The sequence below is a fragment of the Heptranchias perlo genome, chromosome 11 (assembly GCF_035084215.1).
Source record: "Heptranchias perlo isolate sHepPer1 chromosome 11, sHepPer1.hap1, whole genome shotgun sequence".
In the NCBI taxonomy this organism is placed as follows: domain Eukaryota; kingdom Metazoa; phylum Chordata; class Chondrichthyes; order Hexanchiformes; family Hexanchidae; genus Heptranchias; species Heptranchias perlo.
Genome location: NC_090335.1, coordinates 30,473,967 through 30,499,397, shown reverse-complemented (window position 1 = coordinate 30,499,397; position 25,431 = coordinate 30,473,967). Strand labels below are relative to the sequence as shown.

Sequence of the window (25,431 nt, the reverse complement as noted above, 5' to 3'; positions counted from 1 at the left end):
GAAGGGCTGAATGGCCTACTCCTGCTCCGATTTTCTATGTTTGCTGCTCTGCCCAACTGGAAACAAACAGATCTCTCCATAAAAAAGTTTTGCTGAGTTTTTTTTTAGGTCTAAACTAACTTTTAACGGTGTGGTAAGTCTTAATGACTGCTAAACAACCTCGCAGCCGTTGAAAATTAACTTTTGTAAATGTGGAGTCTTATTACTTCCATTTTTAATTGTTGTTGGACATTTATATAAAAAAATGTTAAATTATTTATTTTTTTAAAACTTTGTCGGTCTCTTTTAACTCTGTCCTTTAATTCGATATTTCTTGCCCGCTCTTCATTTCACTTTCTCTAACTGATTTTACATTGAATTTACTGTTGTAGCTTTCACTTCCTGCTTCTGACTGCACAGCTTGTCAAGGATGCTTCAAGCTGACTGGTTGACAGGAGAGAGCACTCCTTTCCCTGCTCTCACAGCTCCCAGAAGCCCGGGAAAGGACGCTGCACTTTTTGCAGCTCACCACTGAAGCAAGTTGCTGCTCAAAAGCCTGCGAAGTTTGAGGGTGAGTTTATAATGTCCGTTCGCCGCTCAGCGCAATTTCCAGGCCATTGTAACCCAGAACTGCAAGCAATAGACAGAAATGACAATTTTTGTTTTTGGCAATCAGCATGCTGACACCACTAATGCTTAACAGGGTACCCTGAAAGTAGAATTGTCAAAAGCATATATTTGTCCATTAACACGTGAACCTAAAAAAAATATGCACAGCTTTCTGCTGTGGCTCGATATTACACACAGTTTTTCCTTTACCTGATTTTAAAACTCCTGAAGTTGTCTTCTGCCTTCTGCACCCAGATGGTTTGTACATGATCATAGCAAACTACACAGCTAACAGAAAAAAATATTGACACTTCCACCACTCAAAAATACTCATCTCATCTTCCTAACCTTTTTTGCAATATCTAGATCCCTTTCCCTTCCACTTGTCACAGGATTACCTTTATTACACTGCAAGATATTGTGACCGCTAACATGCTGCACCTCTACTAAAATCATGCCATTCAAATCTCCTGTCCAACATTGGCCTTTATTGCAAGGGGGTTGGACTACAAGAGTAAGGAAGTCTTGCTGCAATTGTACAGGGCTTTGGTGAGACCACACCTGGAGTAGTGTGTAACGTTTTGGTCTCCTTACCCAAGGAAGGATATAATTGCCTTAGAGGCAGTGCAATAAAGGTTCACTAGATTGATTCCTGGGATGAGAGATGTGTCCTATGAGAAGAGATTGAAGAGAATGGGCCGACACTCTCTGGAGTGTAGAAGAATGAGAGGTGATCTCATTGAAACATATAAGATTCTGAGAGAGTTTGACAGGGTAGATGCTAAGAAGCTGTTTCCCCTTGCTGGAGAGTCCAGAACTAGGGGGCATAGTCTCAGGATAAGGGGTCAGCCATTTAGGAACAAGATGAGAAGAAATTTCTTCACTGAGGGTTGTGAATCTTTGGAATTCTGTAGCCCAGAGGACTGTGGATGCTGAGTCGTTGAGTAAATTCAAGGTTGAGATCGATAGTTTTTTGGACTCTAAGGGAATCAAGGGATATATCGATCAGGCAGGAAAGTGGAGTTGAGGTCAAAGATCAGCCATGATCTTATTGAATGGCGGAGCAGCCTCGAGATGCCGTATGGTCTACTGCCGCTCCTATTTCTTATGTTCTTATTGGAGGTAATAACCGGCAGAGAAATGGCAATAGCTTTTGTAATCTGATTGACCTTTCTGCTGTGGTTAAATAAGGTCCCAGGCTTGTGAGCAGGACAACACATTATTAGCAGATTACTGTCTAAGCCTATGTGTTGAATCGGCGTGAGGCCAGTGCCACAGGTGACAAAAGCCAGCCTACCAAAGTGATGAGCAGGAAAAAACCTTGATGTTTGCAGCCACTCTGCATACATTTAAACAAAAAGGGAAAAAAATATACAATTTTGATGCCGTAACATCATTTTGCAGTGTGATTTACATTAGATTTTATCAGTTATATTATTTAACGATGTCAGGAGGGATACATGGTTAAACTACTGGCACAAAAAAGCGTGCTGAACATAATGGAGGTAATTTTAATCCCCAACAATGGTTGGGTGGGTGGGAGGTTAAAACAACAGCTTTTGGAAACGGGACCGCATCCCAGCTCCAACATGCCCACTTCCAGGTTTGACCCAGGCGTGCTTGGGTGCGCATGTGCACAACAGACACCAGAAGTCCTGCCCCCACTTAAAGGGGCAATGTACCTCAAGGAAATAATTGAGCACTTAATTCTTTGTGCATTGCAAAAGTTAAATGAATTTAACCTTACCTGTTCGCGTTTCCCATCACTTCTGATTCACATCAGGTGAAAGCAGGTAAGAAGGGCCGGATCCATGAGGTGAGTGCCTTTATTGCACCGCTCGCGGGCCCGGAGCAGCAGGAGTGCTTCATCCAGGCCCAACAAGCTCACCTGGCGTAACATGTCCCCGCGATCAGCAGAGCCCCCCCGCCCCCTGATGATTGACACCCCCCCCACCCCCCAAATCCTGATGCTGAACCGCCGCGCCCCCCCCCCCCCCCCCCCCACTAATCCTGATCTGGCTGAACGTCCCCGATCTCGCCCACGTTTCCCCACCTCCCTCCGATTTTTTCTAGGGCCTCAAGATCTCTCTCTCCCTATCTGATTAGCGGCTCCTTTCCCTTCCAACAAGCAGCCAGCCTGTCAATCTGGCTGCCTGGCGTGTGGGAAACCCGGAAGCACAAAAAATCACCTTCAATCGAGTTGCAATCGCAGACTGCGACACACTTATTTGGTTTCCGGGTTCCTCATGCGGATATCCAGGGATGGGCTGGGTTCCTGGCTCCAAGTTAAAATCATGCCCAATGACTTTGCAGTAGGCTTCAAAAATATAAGGAATTTTGAGAGGAAGCTAAAGGCCATATTGTAATAAGTGCACTTCATAACTTAGGCCCTGTAGTACTGACATTCAGAGACTATGGGGGTTAAATCGAATATGGCCCGAATCCGGGCACGGGCATCGCGGTCCACGATTAACACACACCCAGTGGTCCCGATGCAGGCAGCAAGAGGCATTTGTGCTACCTGGTCACTTACCTCATCGAAGCCCAGCAATCAGGCCTTGCACCAGGTTCACACTTCTCACCAGATAGTGCATGATTTGCTCGAACCTCTTAAAGGCAGGCTGCTCCTCTTATTTGCAAAAAATAAGATACGGTTCCGCATAGAGTCTGAACGGAGATCAAACATCGCACACGTAAAGCACAGATGCAGGTCCCACCCCTATGTTTACAAACTGTTGAGTTATGTTACAGCATTGAATAAAGGTTGCGCACTACTAAATCTCCCATCCTCCAATCTGCATGCCAGACCTCACCAAGCTGCTGATCTGAGATTGTACCAGGCCTGTGAGAATGCGTGCACCAAGGTTCTCTGCTGATGCACTAGAGGTCTTGGTCCAAGAGGTGGACAGAAGGAGGGGCAACCTATGTCCAGAGGCCCTCCAGACATATGCTCAAAAGGCAGTGGGAGGCAGTAGGGAACGCAGTCAATGCCAAGCGCATAGCACCACGAACATGGATGCAGTGCAGGAAGAGGTTCAATGCTTTGAAATGAGTGGTCAAGGTGAGTAAGGCCAACTATCAAGTTGCATCTCCTACCAACTGCAACGCTAGCTGCATCCACTGATCCACACACTACACCCCCCATCACCCACCTACCAACAAACTCTTTCAATCAGATGCTTCCTCTCACCCTCACACATTACCACTGTTGCAAGCCGCACAACCACAACTCACAGGCAGCTATTCACCCAGACATCCCGCAGGACACTCACCGACACACTTCTCGCTTTCCTGCAGGAGAAGGTGGCACATAACAGGAGGCAGAAAGTGGCAGTGGCATTTAGCCCCTCAAGCCTGTCCCACCATTCAATGAGATCATGGTTGATCTGTGACCTAACTCCATATACCAGCTTAGCCCCATATCCCTTAATACCCTTGATTCACAGAAATCTATCAACCTCAATTGAGCTAGCATCAACTGCCATTTGCTGAAGAGCATTCCAAACTTCTACCACCCTTTGCGTGTAGAAGCATTTCCTAACTTCACTCCTGCAAGTCCTGACTCGAAATGTTAGGCTATGTCCCCGTGTCCTAGTATTCAAGTATAGGAGACCTCCAAAAACAGGTACCAATGCATCAGCCGCCAAAAGCAATAATCCATCAACTAACCTATAAATCCTGCATGGTCCTTTTAAATGGTGCTGGTGCAGGGTCCTCCAGGCACTCTAAGATATGTTCAAGTGTTTGTGGTTAAGACAATGCGGTGAGTGGAGTGTTAAATGCCAAAATGGTGTCTGTCACTTTAAATCAGTGTTGACAACTGATCTACCGCATATTCTCCCTATTTTACATGTTGCCGGCATTCGTTAACTGTGCGTGCGCAAAATCCTTTACCCAGATGGCGTCCGGTGCACGTAACGCTAGAAGCATGTGCGTGCATCTGGACGCCATTTCAGAATTTCAGGAGGCCGCATAGCGCCGAAACAACGAGTGCTACACGGCCGAATTTCTAGCCCACTATATTATGTATACTATATACAAAATTAATATCAGTATTTACATCCGCAATCATAAAACAGTGATTTCTTACAAAGCGGTGGATAGAGTTCAAAAAGTGAGTTGTTTCTTTTCCACAGGTAATTGGGTAATCAATATATTTGTGTGTCATTCTAACAACGCAGGGCTGTAACTAAGCTTCAAAGCTTAAAAGGTTTTATCAAGAGTACGTAATCTGTGTGCTGATTTTTCTGCTCGAGTGCTTTGTCGGAAACTTTGCTCCCTTTCTTTTCCTATCCTGCAGTCTCATTTCCTATTCAAATTTCATCTAACCCTAATTGCAGTACTTCTTCCAACTATGATGCTGAAAGTTCTAAACATTGGAATCAGAAACATACTAAGCTTCATACCAGAAAAAAAATCATTGCAGTTTGATAGTTCAGAAATATTTACAAATTCACTGATGTGATAAGTAAGGGCATAACTCCTTATCTATACTAAGTGGTATACTTTCCAAAAAATGCAATAAATGACAAGAACATTATAGGATAACATGTAAAAGGGAATGTGTTACAAAGCTGCAACACAATCAATGGATTCAGATATCACCCTGAACCATAAATAATCATTTCAACAACTTGCATTGATATAGTACCTTTAATGTAAGAAAATCACAAGACGCTTCACAGCAATGTAATCAGATAAACACTGACATCGAGCCAAAGGAGGAGATATTAGGAGGGGTGACTTAAAGCTTGGTCAAAGAAGTATGTCTTAAGGAAGGTTTTAAAGGAGGTGAGAGAGGGTGGAGAGGCAGAGAGGTTTACGGAGGGAATTCCACAGTTTAGCACCTAGACGATGGAAGGAACATGGCCACCAATGGCGGGGCGAAGGGAGCGGGGGATGTATAAGAGGCCAGAGTTGGAGGAACAGAGTCCTTGGAGGGTTGTAGGGCTGGAGAAAGTTACAGATATCGGGAGGGGCGAGGCCACGGGGGCATTTGAACATATGGATTTCATACGAACTTCACAGCACCCGCACAACCTTTTAACTGACTCCCAGCCAGGGCTGTTTTCCCAATCACCCCACCCCAGACCAAGGCAGCAGGTGGATGTCACACTCCTGGGACTTGGCTAATGGGCCTCTTGAATTGGCTGATTAGAATTACACAGGAGTGATATCAAGTTTCTCACTCATGCTCTTGTTCTGCTTTTCCATCTCCTCGATGGTATGGTTGACAATGGAATCTAATAGTGTCAGGGAAACCAGAGGAAAAACATGCCCCAGTGCCAAACCACAAAACCAAATTTAAATTGTGATTTTTTTACATCTCAAATAAATTCCAGACATTAAAGAAGCATTTTGTGACATCTGTGAATTTTGAGACAACCTCTATGATTCTCTTTACATTGGAAACCAACACCATTAATTAGGAGCAAAAACAGAATTAAACTAATCAGGATATATATACACATCTTATCGTGCTATTCAAGCAAGGCCTCAAAACCTTGTAAGGCAGTCATTAACTTTTTTTAATTGCAAGGAATGACTTGAATTCCATAATCCCAGTCATGACGTGCATTTACCTTTACAGCCACACAAGTACTGTTTCATCACTATCTACTTACATTTATACATTACACTTACCAGTTTAGCACTTTGTTTTCATTGCCAATTCACACAAGGTGGTATTTCTTGAAGGACAAGCATGCTGTACTTTTTAGTGTGCGTAAAGAGCTGTGCTAAGAGTGGCATGTAAAATTAAATGCAGCAGCTTCAAACAGCCTGGCAGCAAAATACAAAGAGGAAGAGGCATGTCCTGTATCAGTCCCACTAGGGTGGAGAAGTGTGCAGCACAGGGATACCATATAATTAGTTACACATAATCTATGAAAATACACCGGAAAAGATTTTACCAACAGATATAAATATCCTTCCCAATTTGTCAATCTTTTTCAGTCTTTCCAGAGGGGAAAGGTCTAAAGTGCCCAAATTTTTTTAATGTACATTTTTGGGAGTGAAATGATTGGCCCATCCACTGATGTACAATAGAATGTCTTGGACCTCTTGAGCATGCAGTCTGGAAATCAATGCTAAATTTTTTAATACATAAATTACCTACAGATATATGATTGAAAGTAAAGACATTTTCTTGGATGCAAAAGAGCTATATATTATCTGAAGGATAAGGGGCTGTCTTCATTTTAAGGATCTAAAGCGTAAACACAATGTTAAGTGAGGCCTATTTACATTTCACTCCTAGAATATTCGTCTGCCAAGAAAGGTTATGCTTTACGTCAGGATTCTATAAACTGCAGTTCAAAATAATAAAATGCAATTCTTTTTTGCCACATCCACCTAATCTTTCATTTGATAATTCCACCTAAACCAAAACTAAGAATGCTTCAGCAAAAATATTTTTTCCTGGTTTTCTTCTCTCCTGAAGTCATTGAATTATGCTCGAGTACAATTTCGACAGGTGCTGCAGCTCTCTCCAAGAAAGCTCACTTGGTCACTTGGGTGAAGTTCAGACATGAGCTGCAGCGGGTGCTGGCAGGCGACAGCACTTTGAAAGGCATCACAACCAAACCTGATCTTATTCTTAAACATCCACACTTTCCAGCAAGAGTCATTGAACAGAGATTGAATCATAGAATCATAGAAGTTACAACATGGAAACAGGCCCTTCGGCCCAACATGTCCATGTCGCCCAGTTTATACCACTAAGCTAGTCCCAATTGCCTGCACTCGGCCCATATCCCTCTATACCCATCTTACCCATGTAACTGTCCAAATGCTTTTTAAAAGACAAAATTGTACCCGCCTCTACTACTGCCTCTGGCAGCTCGTTCCAGACACTCACCACCCTTTGAGTGAAAAAATTGCCCCTCTGGACCCTTTTGTATCTCTCCCCTATAGAATCATAGAAGTTACAACATGGATTGGGGTGGGATCCCTACCTGACCTCCCCTCCCTATACTGGGTAGCGGCCCTACCATCAGCACAGACCAGGAGTCAAACCTCAGCAGTACATTGGGAAGTGCACATACCATATGAGCCATCACAGGGTGCTCAAAAAGATCTTTTACACAATGGGCTGGACTTGAAAAGTCCTCCTTTCAACATGGGTGGCAAGTTGAAAAATCTACCCCAAATGTCTTTGCATAGGAGGAAGAGGTGTGGGGACAGGAATCAGAGCTTGGCAGCTAGTTTACAGCAGCATTGGCGATAGTGTGGGAGCTAGCCATCCACTTATCCTCTAATCCACAGATGTTGCATGACCTGGGCACCACAAGCCCCATTGTTAAAAAAGTTAGAAAAGTCATCCTATTGAATTGAGGTTTCCCCACACCTAATATAAACATAAAAATAGTTGCATCCTACAGACAAAATATCACTGACCCAATAGCACAAGAACCATCATATTTCTTTTTGTATTTGATTGTGTAAATCTATCCCTATAAACTTCAATTGCATTTTTATATCATATTATGAGTTTGTTGACCAGTACTGATTGTTTTTGTTGAGAGTCTTTTGTTAGGAAACTTTGTACTCGTGCACTCACAGTTGCTCAGAGGCAGAGATAATGTAGGTCTGAGTAGGTTATTTAAAGACCTGGATCATATTCCTGTACAATCTCCTTTCCATTTTCTTCTGCATCCATCCCTGGAAAAAAACTCTCCCCCAAGTTGCTTACAACTTGAAAACAAGCTCAGATCTGAGGTTCTTAGGCACCAAAGCTGAAGACATCCATATGGAATTCCTTTGTGCAATATTGTAAATAGAGATGTAAATCCATTTTAATCTGTTAACTGTGAATCCATCTGTTGGGAGTCCAACTATGTAAATGTCATACTTTTAGGTGGTTGCTTTTTGGGTTCGCCAAGATGAAGGATATCCACGTTAAGTAATGTGACATTCTTCCACTTTGGCATCCAACAAAAGCAAACAATCCAAGTACAGCAGATATAGTTAAAATTGTCTCCAATGTGCCTCAAGACTGCGGCCTAACCCACATCATTAGAAATGGACCCGACGACATCAGTGTGAACTTTCCATTTGTCACAAGAGTCATCCTTACAGCGATTGAGATTTCATAACAAAATAGAGAAAATTTTGTGCTGTGGACTAATACTCACCACGATACTGTCTTGACCCATGACACCAACTGGTCTGCTACATGTCACACTCTTAATTCTTCAAGCATCATTGCAAATTAATATATTAATAACATCTCCTCCAAACAGATCACAGCATACTTTGTAAATACTGTATGTGAATTATATTATTCAGGTGTGCTTAAAATAACCCAATCTTGCCATGGTCCAAAGGGCAGAGAATTTCAGAATGGTGTCTGAACGAAACATTTCTATGCAGACACACACATTTATAGTTTCTGTTTGGATAGGATTCCAAGAGAGATGTCCCAAGATGTGTCTCTTGAAAAACCATGATATGCCTGTGAGGCATACAGAAAGTGGTAGATAAACAAAATAAGTTGACTGTTATTTACAAAACCACATGTATTTGCAGAAGTGAAATAAATCAGCACTAAAACAACACAGACCTTGTGCAAGAAGTAGGACAAAGATGTTTTGCTTTAATTAAACCACACTAAAAAATAGACTGTTTTACTTCATCCCAGATGAGGTACACCGCCTGCAAGTTACAGCTGTCATTTTACACCAGGGGGGCTAAAAATCCTGAGAAAATATGATTCTTACTCAAACTCAGAAAACATTGCTTGAAAATGAAAGAATTTCAGTTAACTTCATTGATTGAAATGTTCTTAAAAACAAATTTGTCTAACACATTTCAAGTGCCACTGTATCCATGGGTTTTAAATGACAAGTTTGCCAACCAGAATTACATAGAATATTTCTATTTTAAAAAGTTCAAAATGTATACTGGTCCTCGATGTGGATGCAGCGAATTCAAAACTATGTAAATCTCACTGTGATCCTTCTGCAGTGTGTGTGAGAGAGAGAGAGAGAGAGAGAGAGACAGACAGAGAGAGAGAGAGAGAGAGAGAGAGAGAGAGAAAGAAAGAGAGAGAACAAATGGGGAAATAGAAGAAGCCTTCAAGCATACTTCAAAAAAATCTCAACATATCACTGCAAAGTCTACAGAATAGGCACATTACGGATGTGAAATAATTTCAGTAACAGTGCGGAGTTCTTCAAATATGCACTCCTTGGCTCTTTGCTAAGCCGGCCTTTTTGATGGACAGACTCAACTGTTCCAATTCCAGCTGCCAGAAAACCACACCACATCATCAGTGCTGCACTGTAGACTGTTAAGTGTATCATATTTGGCATATGGCAAACCGGAGAAGTTCTTCAATCAATGCTTTTGTTTATTTATATGTTTCCAAAAATATATACTTTTGACACATTTAATATGAGTAACGTTTTTAAAATGGAAGAATCCTGCTTCTCAAATCTACTGTTCGTCATGCACCGAAACCTGTAGAACACGGTCATCTTTTACTTTTTGAACCTGAAGCAAATTTTATGACCAAGCTGACATTTGAGAACTTCATAACATATATTACTGAAGCAGAAGCAGACCTCAGCTTATTCTTCATCTTCTATGGAGAGACTATTAACACATTTTGTGACTTTTGTTATGTTACTCAGGATCATGAATGGGTGACTAAATAGTGAGAGCTTCAGTACAGAAGGTCACTTCAGATCACTGGGGCGCAGTGCAATGGAGCAAGCAGACAGCAACTTGTTCTTACTGAAAATGTAGTTCCAGGCCATTAAGTCTGTACACAGATCAAACTCACTCCTAAAATGGGGTATCACCTTGGGAGGGTTTTCAGGGAAACTCAGTTCCTCGCACAGTAGGGTTGGCAACCCCTCAGGATTGCCCTGGAGTCTCCAGGTATTAAAGATTAACCTCCAAAACACTGCTGCGAGCAGGAAAAAAATCAAAGGGGCATCAAAAATTATGGGTTTTGTTAAATTTTCTTTGAACACTTTTGTTTATTAGTTATAAAAATCAGACCTTGGGAAAAATGGCTGTTTAGCTGGTAGTCAAGAATCATCCAATCAGGTAATGAAGAGTTGATTTGCTCTCCAATTGGCACGGCAAGGCGGTGGGCCGCAAGTATGAGCCTGTTGGGCGACCAACGGCAGGAGGTCACGTGATGACACCTCCAGGAATATGTCCAACCAGAGTTGGCAACCCTATCGCACAGCCAATAGCTCAGGACCCCACCCTCACTATCCCTCCATTTTCAATCACCCCAGAAAATCTGAGCTGCAGCAGACATACGAGACCTGCTCCAGCACAAACATCTTAAAATGTGAAACTTTAATTAGAACTACAAAAAAAATGTTGCCATTGTAAATGACTCTGGTGGCATGCTGGAGTAATTGTATCACAAATCATGTCATCTCTTCTACTGTTTACACACAAGGTAAAGTGGTCTGCAAGGGAGCAAGAGCATCACAGCACAGCCATTAAGAATAATAGCCTATAATAAAATAATTCTTGGTTTATTTTTCACTTTTAATGCAACATATTATAGAGGGCTCAAACTAACAACAGCAGGCCCAGACATTTCTAAAATATGACTTTGGAGTTATGCCAAATTCAATGCACGACACTGGCTGCTTGTGACTCACAACTTATGAGGCAAGGAGTGACCATGCTACGCAATTTAATTGTTTCTCATCCTGAATGCTAAAACAATAAAGGATCAATAACGGGGTATCTCCATTGAATTCCTGAACTGTGGAAAATGCCATGAAATTTGTGTGTCTGCCTGCGATTTTGGCTCCTTCAATTTTTACTGCACACAGAACACTCCTCATTACTTCAGCATCAGGCACTATGTTCCACCCCCCCTCCATTTCCTTTCTCTAGCTTTACTTTAAAATTTATTACTTCACATTTTTCTACATTGAACTGCATCTGCCTGCCAACCTGTATCATCCTGCAATCTTTCATAACCTTCAGCACAATTTTCCACCCTCCCCTGCCCCCCAATATAGTCCATCAGCAAATTTCAATATTGTTCCATGAATTCTTAAATCAAAATAATTTATACACACACACACACACACACACACACACACGTGTATATACACACTATAGGGTAATTACATTCAGCCCAACAAAGACCCCTGTACAATACCACTCACCACCTCTTTCCAGTCTGAGAAACTACCTTTAACCCCTGTCCTTTACCATCTGCCCGCTAGCATTCTCGTTCTCCATATGGCCACATTCTCTTCTATTCCTGTTTCTCGAAGTTCTTAGTAACTTCATCATGTATCTGTAGTAGATTGTAAACAACTGAAGCAAGACTAACTGGCCTATAAATTTCCTGACTTATCTCAAGTTTGCTTTTTTAAACATTTGCTTCCCTCCATTCTCCTGGATCAATATTCCTTTCCAAAAAAGTTTTGGAAAATTATAGTCAAAGCCTCCACTCTTCCTTCATGATCCTCAGATGTAAACCATCAGGTTGACTGAAGGAGATTGTTCTCTTTCCCTCCTCCCTGTGCAATAAGAGAAGGAGAGGGCAGAGATGGGCAGAGCAAGGGGTCTTGATTTCAGTGCAGTGACAATGTGGGGAGGAAGTCCCTGAACTGCTTCTTCGGCAGCATGCTTTCCCCACTTCAAAAAATAGGTGAACAGCTACATAATTGTGCTATAGGTACAACTGCAATAAGGCACTCAGACTGGGACAACCTGCTTACTCAACTCTGCCAAACTCATAACAATTTTCCTTTTTTATTCTTCAATTAAAATGAGAGACGTGCCATTTTTAATTTTTTTTTAAAAAACTATAAAAAATTAAAAATAACTCTGTCAGTTTATAAGTCACACTCCCATATTTAGGGAACCTTAAAAAGATCCAGAAAAGGTTTGGTTTCGACACAACACTTTATTAGGTGAAAAGATAATATACCCTTATCATTCCATAGTCCTTGCATGCCTCCAAGCCAACCAGCCCTGCCTCCCTGTACCAGATGCCAGAGTATGCTCATCTTAAATACCATGTCATTTACTGGTCTGAGGAACAATGCTAGGCTGCACACAGATAAACTTTTCTCAGCCTGCCCACTTCACAAGTAATTCTTCTAACAAAATCAAATCAAAAGTGAAAGCATAACAGTTTTCTAAAGCTCATGGGAGAAGTATGCATGATTATCAAGGTAATTAAGATATGCTCCCTTGTGTATAAAAAATAAAACCAATGCAATAAAATAGTTTAATTTTAATAGTTTATTTAATCGAAATGCTACTCAGTGCAATTTCCGATCTCTTCTCCCCCAACCCCCACACGATAAAAACCGTTGATTTTCGACTTTTTACAAATATAATGAAATGTGACGGAGCATTGACTTGGATTGCTGGAATGCCAGCACTCGAGTTAGTGCCATGGAATGGGAGGACTCGGAACTAGAAACAGAAAAAGAAAAAAGTAAGGTTATGATTTGGATATGTAGCATTCATCAGAATTGGAAACTGGGAGAGAAGAAAGAACCATTTTAGGACTAAACAAAACAAAACGGGAGGAGGAGAGAGAACAACAGTTAAAGTCAAGGGTCAGGAATGTTGATCGCAGAAGAGCAGTTAATGGGTTTGTCCCTTATTCTGCTCAGCTGTTGATGAGAGCCATGTCAGGCAGACATTGCGCTGTATTCATGTGGAGGCAGGGAAAATTGGATTGGGACATTGTTCCTGGACAGCACCTTATACCTTCCAGTGACTGACCAAAGGGGGCAGTGGCGGAGATTGGAGAACCACATCAATTCTCCAGCAAGGGAGTGAGTTGAGGCATACTGAAGCAAAGCAGTGAGGAAATGACAATTTAAAAAATAAAAATAAAAAGTGGAGTAAAAAAATTAGGACAGAGCACCTTCGAATTTACTGCTGGTGACATGAGACAAGGCCAACCTGGATCAGGTACAGTGTCAGATGTGGCAGTGAGCTTAATCACATTTTACATTGACTCTGCATCATTCGAGAATGTAAGCGAAGGAGGAGGAGAGGCAGGAAAAGAGGTCTGGGAATTGTTACTTTAGGAACCGTAAGCAATAACATTTTGCTCAAGAATGAAGGTTCCCTTAATAGCATTTTAGCACAGAAGAAAATTTTCCCATGATTGAAGTATATTGACTTGGTTTTGTTTAGTTAATTAAGTCAGCTAATAAGGTGCTGCTAAAAATAAAAGGTGAAGGAAAATCTTGCTGACACACTTTCTCCAGCACCTTATCAGTACTTCAACCACAAATTATTAAGTTTCGTACACATCTGTTCTCATGGAAGCTGGTCCTTGGATGGGACCAAGCAAAGATTTCAGATTCCCACACTGCAACCCCTGACCTTCACCAATATGCCCCACTATGAAGCAGCTGCTGGATAACACAGCAAGTCTCAAAAGAATACAGTATTACCTCATGAGAAAGAAATCTCTGGCAAAGTGCTTTATCTGCTTTCTGAACAAGACAGAATTCCAAACAAATCAGTGCACTATTATTCTTTCTTTGGCCTTGGCACAAACTCAAGATGCCAACCCACAATAGTACAAAGAGCAAAACGCCTCCAGTAAAACTCCTTCAATCCAATTATAAATAGGAGATGGGATAGAGGCATACTTTCATTACCCTGAAACTCTTCAGAGCATTTTTATCCTTTCCAAAAGTGAGCGTTTCCATGATATAAAACTCTTTTTTATATATGAATGTTTGATTTTAACTTCCCCCTGCCCCTCTACTTTTAACTATGTACACTATAACCTATTGCATATGCTTTCTATCCCCTCCAGTTTACTTCCCTCCTTTCTGGAGAGTGCTGACTCTCCATAGGCACTTCAAGCCCTCTGGTACCTCACCCAAATGGCCATTTTTCATGTGAGCCTAGATATTGAGTCAACCGTGGGAGAAATCACAACTGAGCCAAATCGGTCCCCACCCAACATCCACAATGTACACTTTCCAGTCAGCAAAATATTTCAATTTAAAAGCACTTCATTGTCCCAATGATAGAATATGAAAATTAAGCAGAAAAGATTGCATAGGGGAGGTTCCAGGCTGAGGCAATTAGAGGTTATTTTCCGATTTAGCACTCTCAGCAGGGAGCCTTACCCGTCGGGAGTGCATCACAGAAATTCATCTGCACATTATGCACAATGTTCCAGCCATCTAAAGTAATGGTTGTAAAATTGTGCGTGCTGTGCACTAAACTTCCTGATGTGCACTCCCATACTTGCAAATTTTCCACTGCATTTTCTTTCCTGGCAGCAAACTAAGTTTATGAGGGTTTAGCGAAATAGCATCTCCAAATACCTGTGTAGACTTCCAAAATTATTTTTTTTACTGTTCAAGATTATTTAACTCCTTCAAAAGGGTATCTAATTGAAGCAGTGACATGCAGGTTAAATACTGTCCAAATTCATAATTAAAAATCTATTTACATATCAAGCTATAGTAAAATACATGAGCTACACCAGTGATTAGATTTTGATTGACAAACTCTCACGAACTTGTGAGCTCAAAGACAGAAAATTGCCCTTCATGAATTAATTTTTTTCCCTAAGTTAGACTCAGGTTTTCTTGTCTTACACAACAGGCTACGGGGTAGAAGTTGCGTCCATTTTAAGGGTGCAAAACGGGGGTAACAACAGCCAATTTCGGGGACTTAAAGGACACCTGATGTTGGGTCCCTGGCGGCTGCCTAAAACAGGCATCAGGCACCTTAAGTCTGTTTCAGGCCCTCTCTGCCAAATTCAACATCAAAGAGCTGAGTCTGCTCCACTTGGGATTCTTAAGCCATCAAAAAGGTAAGTTTTTTTTACTAATACAGTGGAGGCACAACAGGCACTGGCTGCTCGCCAAATTAATATTGACGATGCCCATGGCCCAATTTCGAGGCCTTGATCCTCCCGGTTCGATCACGAGTTGCGCCGACCAAGTTATACATCTAGGGGGTAGGTAAATGTTGTTTGTGGCTTCATGTCTGGATGGAGCAAGCTTGATGGACCATGTACAACAATCTATATTTATACAGCGCTCATTATGTACAGATAGATGTCTCAGAGCACTTTATAGTATGGTGGCTAGCAAGAGGATGCTGAGCAGGAGAGAGCACAGCACAGTCATAAAGAAGGGTCTGAATGAAATTTTTGAAGGCGGGGAGAGAGAGAGGGTGGTGGGGGGGGGGGGGAAGAGAGAGAGAGAGGGTGGGTGGGGGGGAGAGAGAGAGAGAGAGAGAGGGTGGTGGGGGGGAGAGAGAGAGAGAGAGAGGGTGGTGGGGGGGAGAGAGAGAGAGAGAGGGTGGTGGGGGGGGAGAGAGAGAGAGGGTGGGGGGGGGGAAGAGAGAGAGAGAGAGGGTGGTGGGGGGGGAGAGAGAGAGAGGGTGGTGGGGGGGGGAGAGAGGGTGGTGGGGGGGGAGAGAGAGAGGGTGGGGGGGGGAGAGAGAGAGGGTGGGGGGGGGGAGAGAGAGAGGGTGGGGGGGGGGGGAGAGAGAGAGGGTGGGGGGGGGGGGGAGAGAGAGAGGGTGGTGGGGGGGGGAGAGAGAGAGGGTGGTGGGGGGGAGAGAGAGAGAGAGAGGGTGGTGGGGGGGGAGAGAGAGAGAGGGTGGGGGGGGGAAGAGAGAGAGAGAGGGTGGTGGGGGGGGAGAGAGAGAGAGGGTGGTGGGGGGGGGAGAGAGGGTGGTGGGGGGGGAGAGAGGGTGGGGGGGGGAGAGAGAGAGGGTGGGGGGGGGAGAGAGAGAGGGTGGGGGGGGGGGAGAGAGAGGGTGGGGGGGGGGGGGAAGAGAGAGAGGGTGGGGGGGGGGGAGAGAGAGAGGGTGGGGGGGGGGAGAGAGAGAGGGTGGGGGGGGGGAGAGAGAGAGGGTGGGGGGGGGGAGAGAGAGAGGGTGGGGGGGGGGGAGAGAGAGAGGGTGGGGGGGGGGGGGAGAGAGAGAGGGTGGGGGGGGGGGAGAGAGAGAGGGTGGGGGGGGGGGAGAGAGAGAGGGTGGGGGGGGGGGGGGAGAGAGAGAGGGTGGGGGGCGGGGGGGAGAGAGAGAGGGTGGGGGGGGGGGGGAGAGAGAGAGGGTGGGGGGGGGGGGAGAGAGAGAGGGTGGGGGGGGGGGGAGAGAGAGAGGGTGGGGGGGGGGGGAGAGAGAGAGGGTGGGGGGGGGGGAGAGAGAGAGGGTGGGGGGGGGGGAGAGAGAGAGGGTGGGGGGGGGAGAGAGAGAGGGTGGGGGGGGAGAGAGGGTTGGGGGGGGGGGGGAGAGAGAGAGGGTGGGGGGGGGGGGGGGAGAGAGAGAGGGTGGGGGGGGGGGGAGAGAGAGGGTGGGGGGGGGGGGGGGGGAGAGAGAGAGGGTGGGGGGTGGGGGAGAGAGAGGGTGGGGGGGGGGGAGAGAGAGAGGGTGGGGGGGGGAGAGAGAGGGTGGGGGGGGGGAGTGTGAGGGTGGGGGGGGGGGTGAGAGGGTGGGGGGGGGGGAGTGAGAGGGTGGGGGGGGGGGTGAGTGGGGGTGGGGGGGGGGAGAGTGAGGGTGGGGGGGGGGTGTGTGAGGGTGGGGGGGGGGAGTGAGAGGGTGGGGGGGGGGAGTGTGAGGGTGGGGGGGGGGAGGTGAGGGTGGGGGGGGGGAGTGAGAGGGTGGGGGGGGGAGAGAGAGGGTGGGGGGGGGAGAGAGAGGGTGGGGGGGGGAGAGAGAGGGTGGGGGGGGGAGAGAGAGGGTGGGGGGGGGAGAGAGAGGGTGGGGGGGGAGAGAGAGGGTGGGGGGGGAGAGAGAGGGTGGGGGGGGGGAGAGAGGGTGGGGGGGGAAGAGAGGGTGGGGGGGGAAAGAGAGGGTGGGGGGGGAAAGAGAGGGTGGGGGGGGAAAGAGAGGGTGGGGGGGGAAAGAGAGGGTGGGGGGGGAAAGAGAGGGTGGGGGGGGAAAGAGAGGGTGGGGGGGGAAAGAGAGGGTGGGGGGGGAAAGAGAGGGTGGGGGGGGAAGAGAGGGTGGGGGGGGAAAGAGAGGGTGGGGGAGAGAGAGGGTGGGGGAGAGAGAGGGTGGGGGAGAGAGAGGGTGGGGGAGAGAGAGGGTGGGGGAGAGAGAGGGTGGGGGAGAGAGAGGGTGGGGGAGAGAGAGGGTGGGGGAGAGAGAGGGTGGGGGAGAGAGAGGGTGGGGGAGAGAGAGGGTGGGGGAGTTAGCTTAGGGGGCCGGGGAAAGCACTCCTGCTCCTCCTAGCCCACAAGCAGCGCCAAAGAATGCACTTACCTGCTGGAACCTGCAGTTCTCGCCTCCCTTCAGCTGCCGGGTTTCCCGAGCCCTGGGAAAGTCCCCCCGCAGCCATTAAATCTAAATGTTAACGAGGCAGCGTGCCTCATATTTTAACATATTTAAATTACTGACCTGCCTCTTGAGATCAGGTTTCTCGCACACCCTGGTTAAACTGGAAGTAGGCACAATCGTGGCGGGCTGGGATCGGGTTTCACATTTCTGGAATTTGATTTCTTCCCCCCCCACCCGTCCTGGAATGTTGAAATTCCCCCCCGATGTCTCTGTATTGGAGAGTTCTTCATAAGTTTTAAATCCTGGTGGCAGCCAACAACAAACTGCCATGAAACTCAATTCTAACACCAGCCTGTTGGCCACAGGAAAAAATACAGCATACACTGCAACATTAATTTCTGTACATCAATTTTTTGGTTCGAAGTGTATTTTCAATATGAATCAGACGCTGAGAAACAATAATGGCAAACATGATCAGTAACATAATAAGGAAAGGGGATTAGAGTACACAGCCTTATCTGAAGAGCTAGCACTGGCAAAGGCATGATGGGCCAAATGTCCTCCTTCAATGCTGTAACTTCTGTGTTTCTATGATATTAGAGTCACTTGGCACACAAAGTTTCACAGGTCAATGACAACACAGTGCCTTTAAATCAGCAAAGAACCACACCTCTTCTGTGTCAAGTTCAAAAATCTTTGCAACGTTTGGCTTACATGCTATCACTGAGGCAGCTTTATCAGAAAAGGACTCAAGCTGATATGAAGCTCTGTTAAATTTACTTTCATGCCTCAGAAAAAAATCTAAACCAAATGCCTCTCAAGTTTACTCAGTGAAATCCAAAAAGCAGCACATATGCAATACAGCTCTATGTTTCCAACACTCAGGAATTTATTGTAGAATCTCTAGAAATTAGGAACTCCTGCATTTTTAATGATGCCAACTTTGCTAATTAACTGAAGAGGTTAAGCTGCACTCATTCTCTAAACACTTAATTAGCACTGGCTGAATCGACATTACATAACTATTACACACAGAAATGCGTAAACCTCAGCTTACTTATGATTCAGTCATTAACGGAGGCAGAGTACAATGATAGTTTACAGCAACAAGTTCCTCATTAACATGTTACTATTTTCATTAACATGGAAACATGAAAAATCATAGTTGAAGCTAGACAATTTGCAGCAAGGACAAATGTTTATACAGTGGTTTAAACTCACAGTCGTCTTCAGGTTCTTCACACCAAAACATTGCCGATGATTGTAGTTTACAAGACACAAATGCCATCGAGTTTTCAAACAAATCCAAAATTAGTATTGTTTATTTCTGTTGAACTCTTGTTGTTTCACTCTTTATAATCCAAACACGAGGAGTCCACGAGAGTTCCCTCAGCTCTTATACATATATCAAAAAAAGTTAACTGTCCTTGAAAGAAGACCTCTGCAGGGGAGCAATGATCGTGCTTTCCAGCATGTTGCGAGAGCAACTGATGTCGGCACTGTTGAGGCCCCAAGATATTTCGAATTCCAGGCCCTGCGCAGAAGCAGCAAGCTCCCTGCCCAAAAGTATAGCTATCCACATTACAACTTCCTATGGACAGTACATATAAGGCTCTGCTCTTGTAATGGCCTAAATAATAGCTTCAAACAGTGTTGGGCAGCTGTCCCTTTAGTTTTAGCAACAATTAATGTACTCTCCGACAGAGAAACCCTCGTCTTTTAACATTATAACAAGCATTCCGGTTACAAGTAAGACAGCAATGTCACGCAGGCTCCAGTCAACAAATGATTCCACATTGTCTGAGGCTGCTGTTCACTCGTTAATCTGTCTAAAAATATAAATATGATGTGGACTATTTCACATTGTGCAGATTTAATCTTTATTAGATGTACTACTACAAATGTGTCGTTTGCAATTGAAAAGAAATTCTTAAATATTGAGAGACAGCCACCTTTTCCCTATTAAAAAGGTATTTAAAAAGAAACTAAAATAAACTGAACATTATCAACATTTTTTCTGTCTTGATTGTCTTGGGCTAGGGTTATTCAATAATAAGCTATTCAGGATAGCAAATAGTTTTCAAACTTTTGTATGTGGAGGGCCACCTTGTAAAATATTGACAGACCAGAGGTATCCCCTCACTTAAATATACATGCACCCCAACAGAAATCATGTGCTTGCAAAGTCAACAAATACAGGATAAAATGTGTCACAAAAGTTCTGTATTGACGACATTGTAGCTTCCCAGGGGTCCCAATTTGAAAATCTACAGGAAAGCACATCTCAGCTGTTAATGCTCCCAGCATGGTCTGATGTCACACTGATCACATACAATGTTAAATCTAAAAGCAAAGCTTTAGTTGGGCCCTTTCAGTTGTAGCAACCCATAGTAACTGCCACAATACCACTTCCTGTGATTTACATTGTAGGTAATTGCTGAGAATATTTTTTTTCCAAAAACAATTGTTTGAGGTTAGGACGGCATGTGATGCAGTCGTTTACCGGGGCAAGGCACTTCCACTCAGCAGAGAAAGAAAATCAGAAGCAAGTACTAGAAATTGTTAGAGAAAGGAGAGTTCACTAAATTAATCTGCAATGGAATAATAGTATGGGGGTGAATCCTGCAGTCTAAAACAAAAAACAATCAATTCCACATCGACCTACTTTAGATAGTCACCCATTCATAGTCAAATAGGCTTTGGGTAGAAAATTCTAGCCAGCTATGCTTTGTGGTTTGGCTTTTGAGAATGGAATCTCTGAACACATTACAAATGGATATATTCGTTATTATTAGAAATGTTAATGATACTGGACTTGGAAAGTCAATTCTGGAGATTTTCTTCAATAAACTTGCAAGGAGCCCCTTATTGAGCAGTTGTGTATTAAAGGGTGCTCTGATGGTTCACTGGACTGCCTGCATTCTTAAACTTATGGCAAAACCTTTTTAATACTTCAACAAAATAGGGCACTTTGCCCGCACACTCAAAAAAACCTAAATATTCAGCAGCCAGATGTGGAGCTTTGTGTGCATGTGAGTGTGCAAGCAAGCAAGCACATGCAGAGCTCTATCCTGATGGAGTGATGCAAGTCACATCCAAGCGCTTCACTCTATAGCTTCCCATCTCAAGCAGCCTACAAGGCAAACCACCCTCCCCATATCATATCATGGGATCATACAGCACAGAAGGATGCCATTCGGCCCACCGTGCCTGTGCCAGCTCTCTGAAAGAGCTACCAATTAGTTCAACTACCCTGCTCTTACCCCACAGCTCTGCAAATTTTTCCTTTTTAAGTATTTATCCAATTCCCTTTTGAAAGTTACTATTGAATCTGCTTCCACCACTCTTTCAAGCAGTGCATTCCAGGTCATAACAACTCGCTGCGTAAAAAAAATTCTCCTCATCTCCCCCCGTCTTTTTTGCCAATTATTTTAAATCTGTGTAATCTGCCCCTGGATGCAGTTTTTCCCTATCAACTATCAAAACCCTTAATAATTTTGAACAACTCTATCAAATCGCCACTTAACCTTTCTCTGCTCTAAGAAGAATAATCCCAGCTTCTCTAGTCTCGTCAGATAAATGAAACCACTCATCCCTGGTACCATTCTGGTAAATCTCTTCTGCACCCTCTCGAAGGCTTTGACTTCCTTTCTAAAGTGTGGTGCCCAGAATTGGACACAATACTCCAGCTGAGGTCTAACCAGTGGTTTATCAAGGTTTATCATAACTTTCCTGCATTTGTACTCTATGCCTCTGTTTATAAAGCCGAGGATCCCGTATGTTTTTTTTGAAAAAAAAATCAAGTGAAGTTTAAAGATTAGGAGTACAAAACATTTGTCTTTTTATTTTACAGGTACAACTCAAAAATAGCAATACACTCCATCAGCAAAGTTGAAATACATAGAATTTATAGCACAGAAATAGGCCATTTGTCCCAATTGGTTAAGGCACCACATGACCTTCCTCCTACCCTACTGCATCTAATCCTATCTGCATATCCTTCTATTCCATTCCCCCTCATGTACTTATCTAGTTTACCCTTAAAGGCATCTATGCTATTTGCCTCAACTACTCCGTGTGGTACCAAGTTCCACATTCTAATCACTCTGTAAAGAAGTTTCTCCTGAATTCTTTATTGGGCTTATTAGTGACTATCTTATATTTATGACCTCTAGTTTTAGACTCCCCCACAAGTGGAAACATCTTCTCTACGTGTACCCTATCAAACCCATTCATAATTTTAAAGACCGTAATTAGATCACCCCTCAGCCTTCTCCTTACTAGAGAAAAGAGCCCCAGCCTGTACAGTCTTTTCCTGATAGTTAAAACCTCTCAGTTCTGATATCACCCTTGTAAATCTTTTTTGCACCTTCTCCAGTGCCTCCATATCCTTTTTATAATATGGAGACCAGAACTGTGCACCGTACTTCAAGTGTGGCCTAACCAAGGTTCTATACAAGTTTAACATAACATCCCTGCTTTTCAATTCTATTCCTCCAGAATTTTTTTCTTCTTTTTTCTTCACCGCTCCTAGGCCCCTCTCTCCTGTCGTCATGCCTCCTTTCATTTCTCCCCTCTCGGGTCCTCTTCCCCCACAAATCCCTCCCCAACCCTTCAGCACTTCTCAACCTTCCTCCTCTCCTGCCATTGTCCCAGGCTTGACTCCCTCTTAGATAAACCTACAGCTTCCTTGTGTGTCTCTCTTGGCATCCTCTCCAGGGCCCATCGAAACACTCATCACTGCCTCCTAACGAGCAACAACCCCAACTGCCCCATCCTACTCTCTCACCAACCTTCTCACCCAGCGCGCCCGCTGAGGGCTAATCTTGCCAATCTCCTTCCCATTAAACTCATCCCTCCCAATGCTGATTCTGTGGACTCTGCCAGCGGATCAGCAATCACAGCCCTTCTCTGCATCTCCCTCCAGAATGTCCGTTCACTTGAGAACAAGAGCCTTGCCATCAATGAGCCTTGCCATCAAGGTGGATGATTTCATCGACATCATGGCTTTGACGGAAACTTGGCTGATAGGTAATGACACCTTCCCCCTAAAGAAGTCGCCCCGCCTGCCAATACCTTCGACCACTTGCCCCATCCACACTACCGCGGTGGCGGTGTGGCCCTCATCACAACTTGATCTGTCCCCCTACTCCTCTGGCACCTTTGCCTCCTTTGAGCATCTTACCTTGTTCCACCCCCTCACCTCCTTTAAAATCCTCGTTACCTACCGCCCACCCAAGTACCACACCAAGGTTCTCACCGAGATATCATAATTGCTTTCCTTAAAGCTTCTCTGCTCTAAAGGAGAACAATCCCAGCATCTCCAATCTCTCCACATAACTGAAGTTGCTCATTCCTGGTATACCTCCTCTGTACCCTCTCCAAGGCCTTAACATCCTTCCTAAAGTGTGGTGCCTCGAATTGTAAACAATACTCCAGCTGAGGCCTAACCAGTGATTTGTAAAGGTTTAACTTGACTTCCTTGTTTTTGTGTTCAATAAAAAAAAGTCATACTAAACTTTTACAAATCACTGGTTAGGCCTCAACTGGAGTTCACTGCCCTCCTATCCTCACTTAATCTCTCCCTCCATATAAACTTCCCTACCCATAATCACGGCCACCCACGCGACCTTGCCATCTCACGTGGCCTCTCTACTCACATTGTGTCAATCACGGATATGGCCATTTCTGATCACTTCCTTGTATCCCTCTCCACTCACATCCCCCTTCCCCCTTCCAACCCCACTTCCTTCTGTGTCCGCCCCATGGAAAAACTCTCCCCAAGTCACTTTCAAATTCACAACTATCTAGCCTTTAGCCCTCTATTCACCACATTTCTGCAGCTCAATCACACCCTCACCTCCACCTTCAATACCCCTGTCCCCATTAAAACCATTACTCTCTTTCACCCTGGTCATTCCCCCGGTACGGCCCTCATCTCTGCTCCCTTAAGTCCAACGGATGCAGACTTGAACATTTATGGCGGACAACGTTTATGGTTTAGCCGTTCATCTCCAGTTCTGGCTGGACCACAAAAAGCACTATCAGGGTCCTGCTCTCCTCTGCCAAAACTGCTCACTATTCCAGGATCGTCCTGGAATGCAAAGATAACTCCCGACTTCTGTTCACTACAAACCGTCTTCTGAAATCGCTCTCCCCGCCCCCTCCACCAACAAGCGCTCATGGACTTCTTGGTCAGTAAGATTGAGACCATCTGTGCAGCTGCCTCTGCCTTTTCCCTCCCTTCCCCAGCCCACCAAGCCAAACTTCCCCCAAGGTTCCCCCATGCCCAAGCCCTGAACTCACATCTTTCTCCAGTTTCTTTCCTATCGCCCCTAATGCCCTCTCCGAGCTCATCTTGCCCATGAGACCCATCTCCTGCTCCCACCAAACTGCTGACCGCCCAACTTTCCTTCCTGGCCCCCATGTTAGCTGATATTGTTAACGGTTCACTCTCCTCCGGTACTGTCCCCCTCCCCTTCAAATCTACCGTCACCACCCTGTCCTCAAAAACCCACTTGTGACCCCTCTATCTTTGCAAGCCATCTCCAACCTCCCTTTCCTCTCCAAAGTCCTCAAAGGTGTTGTTGCCTCCCAAATCCGTGACCATCTTTCCCGCAAATACATGTTTGAATCCCTCCAATCAGATTTCCGCCCGCCACAGTACTGAAACGGCCCTTATCAAAGTCACAAATGACACCCTGTGTGACTGTAACCATGGTAAACTATCTCTCCTCATCCTTCTCGACCTGTCTGCAGCCTTTGATACCGTTGACCACACTATCGTCCTCCACACCTCTCCTCCGTCGTCCAGCTGGGTGTGACAATGCTCGCCTGGTTCCATTCTTATCTATTCAGTCGTAGATCGAGGGGGCTTGACAGGGAAGATGCTGAGAGGCTGTTACCCCTGGCTGGAGAGTCTAGAACTAGGGGCATAGTCTCAGGGTAAAGTGTCGGCCATGTAAGACTGAGACGAGGAGGAATTTCTTCACTCAGAGGGTTGTGAATCTTTGGAATTCTCTACTCCAGAGGGCTGTGGATGCTGAGTCATTGAGTATATTAAAGGCTGAGATAGATACATTTTTGGACTCTAGGGGAATCAAGGGATATGGGGATCGGGCTGGAAAGTGGAGTTGAGGTCGAAGATCAGCCATGATGTTGAATGGCGGAGCAGGCTCGAGGGACCTTATGGCCGACTCCTGCTCCTACTTCTCACGTTCTTAGAGAATCACCTGCAAAGGCTTCTCTTCCCACTCCTGCACCGTTACCCCTGGAGACCCCAAGGATCTATCCTTGGCCCCCTTCAATTTCTCATCTACATGCTGCCCCTCAGCGACATCATCCGAAAACACAACCTCAGTTTCCACATGTATGCTGACGACACCCAGCTCGACCTCATCATTACCTCTCTCGACCCCTCCACTGTCTCTCATTTGTCATGCTGATTGTCCGACATCCAGTACTGGATGAGCAGAAATTTCCTCCAATATTGAGACGACCGAAGCCATTGTCTTCGGTCTGCGCCTCAAGCTCCATTCCCTAGCCACTGACTCCATCTCTCTCCCTGGCCACTGTCGGGAGGCTTAATCAGACCGGTCACAACCTATACATCCAATTTGACCC

The 25,431-nt window shown here is 44.9% G+C and overlaps 1 protein-coding gene across 11 annotated transcripts in view; it reads right to left on the bottom strand.

The window, feature by feature from the left end:
- dmd (dystrophin) overlaps positions 1 to 25,431 on the bottom strand; it is a 1,591,310-nt gene that overhangs the window by 1,361,735 nt on the left and 204,144 nt on the right. Inside the window, exon 1 of one of the 11 annotated variants that reach the window (XM_067992783.1) lies at positions 19,030 to 19,298. The exons of the other annotated variants lie outside the window; for them this stretch is intronic. Within the exon in view, the coding sequence (XP_067848884.1) occupies positions 19,030 to 19,096 (67 nt within the window). The 5' untranslated portion in view covers positions 19,097 to 19,298. Of the gene's footprint in view, positions 1 to 19,029; positions 19,299 to 25,431 lie in introns of those variants that run through there. 11 annotated transcript variants of the gene reach the window in all.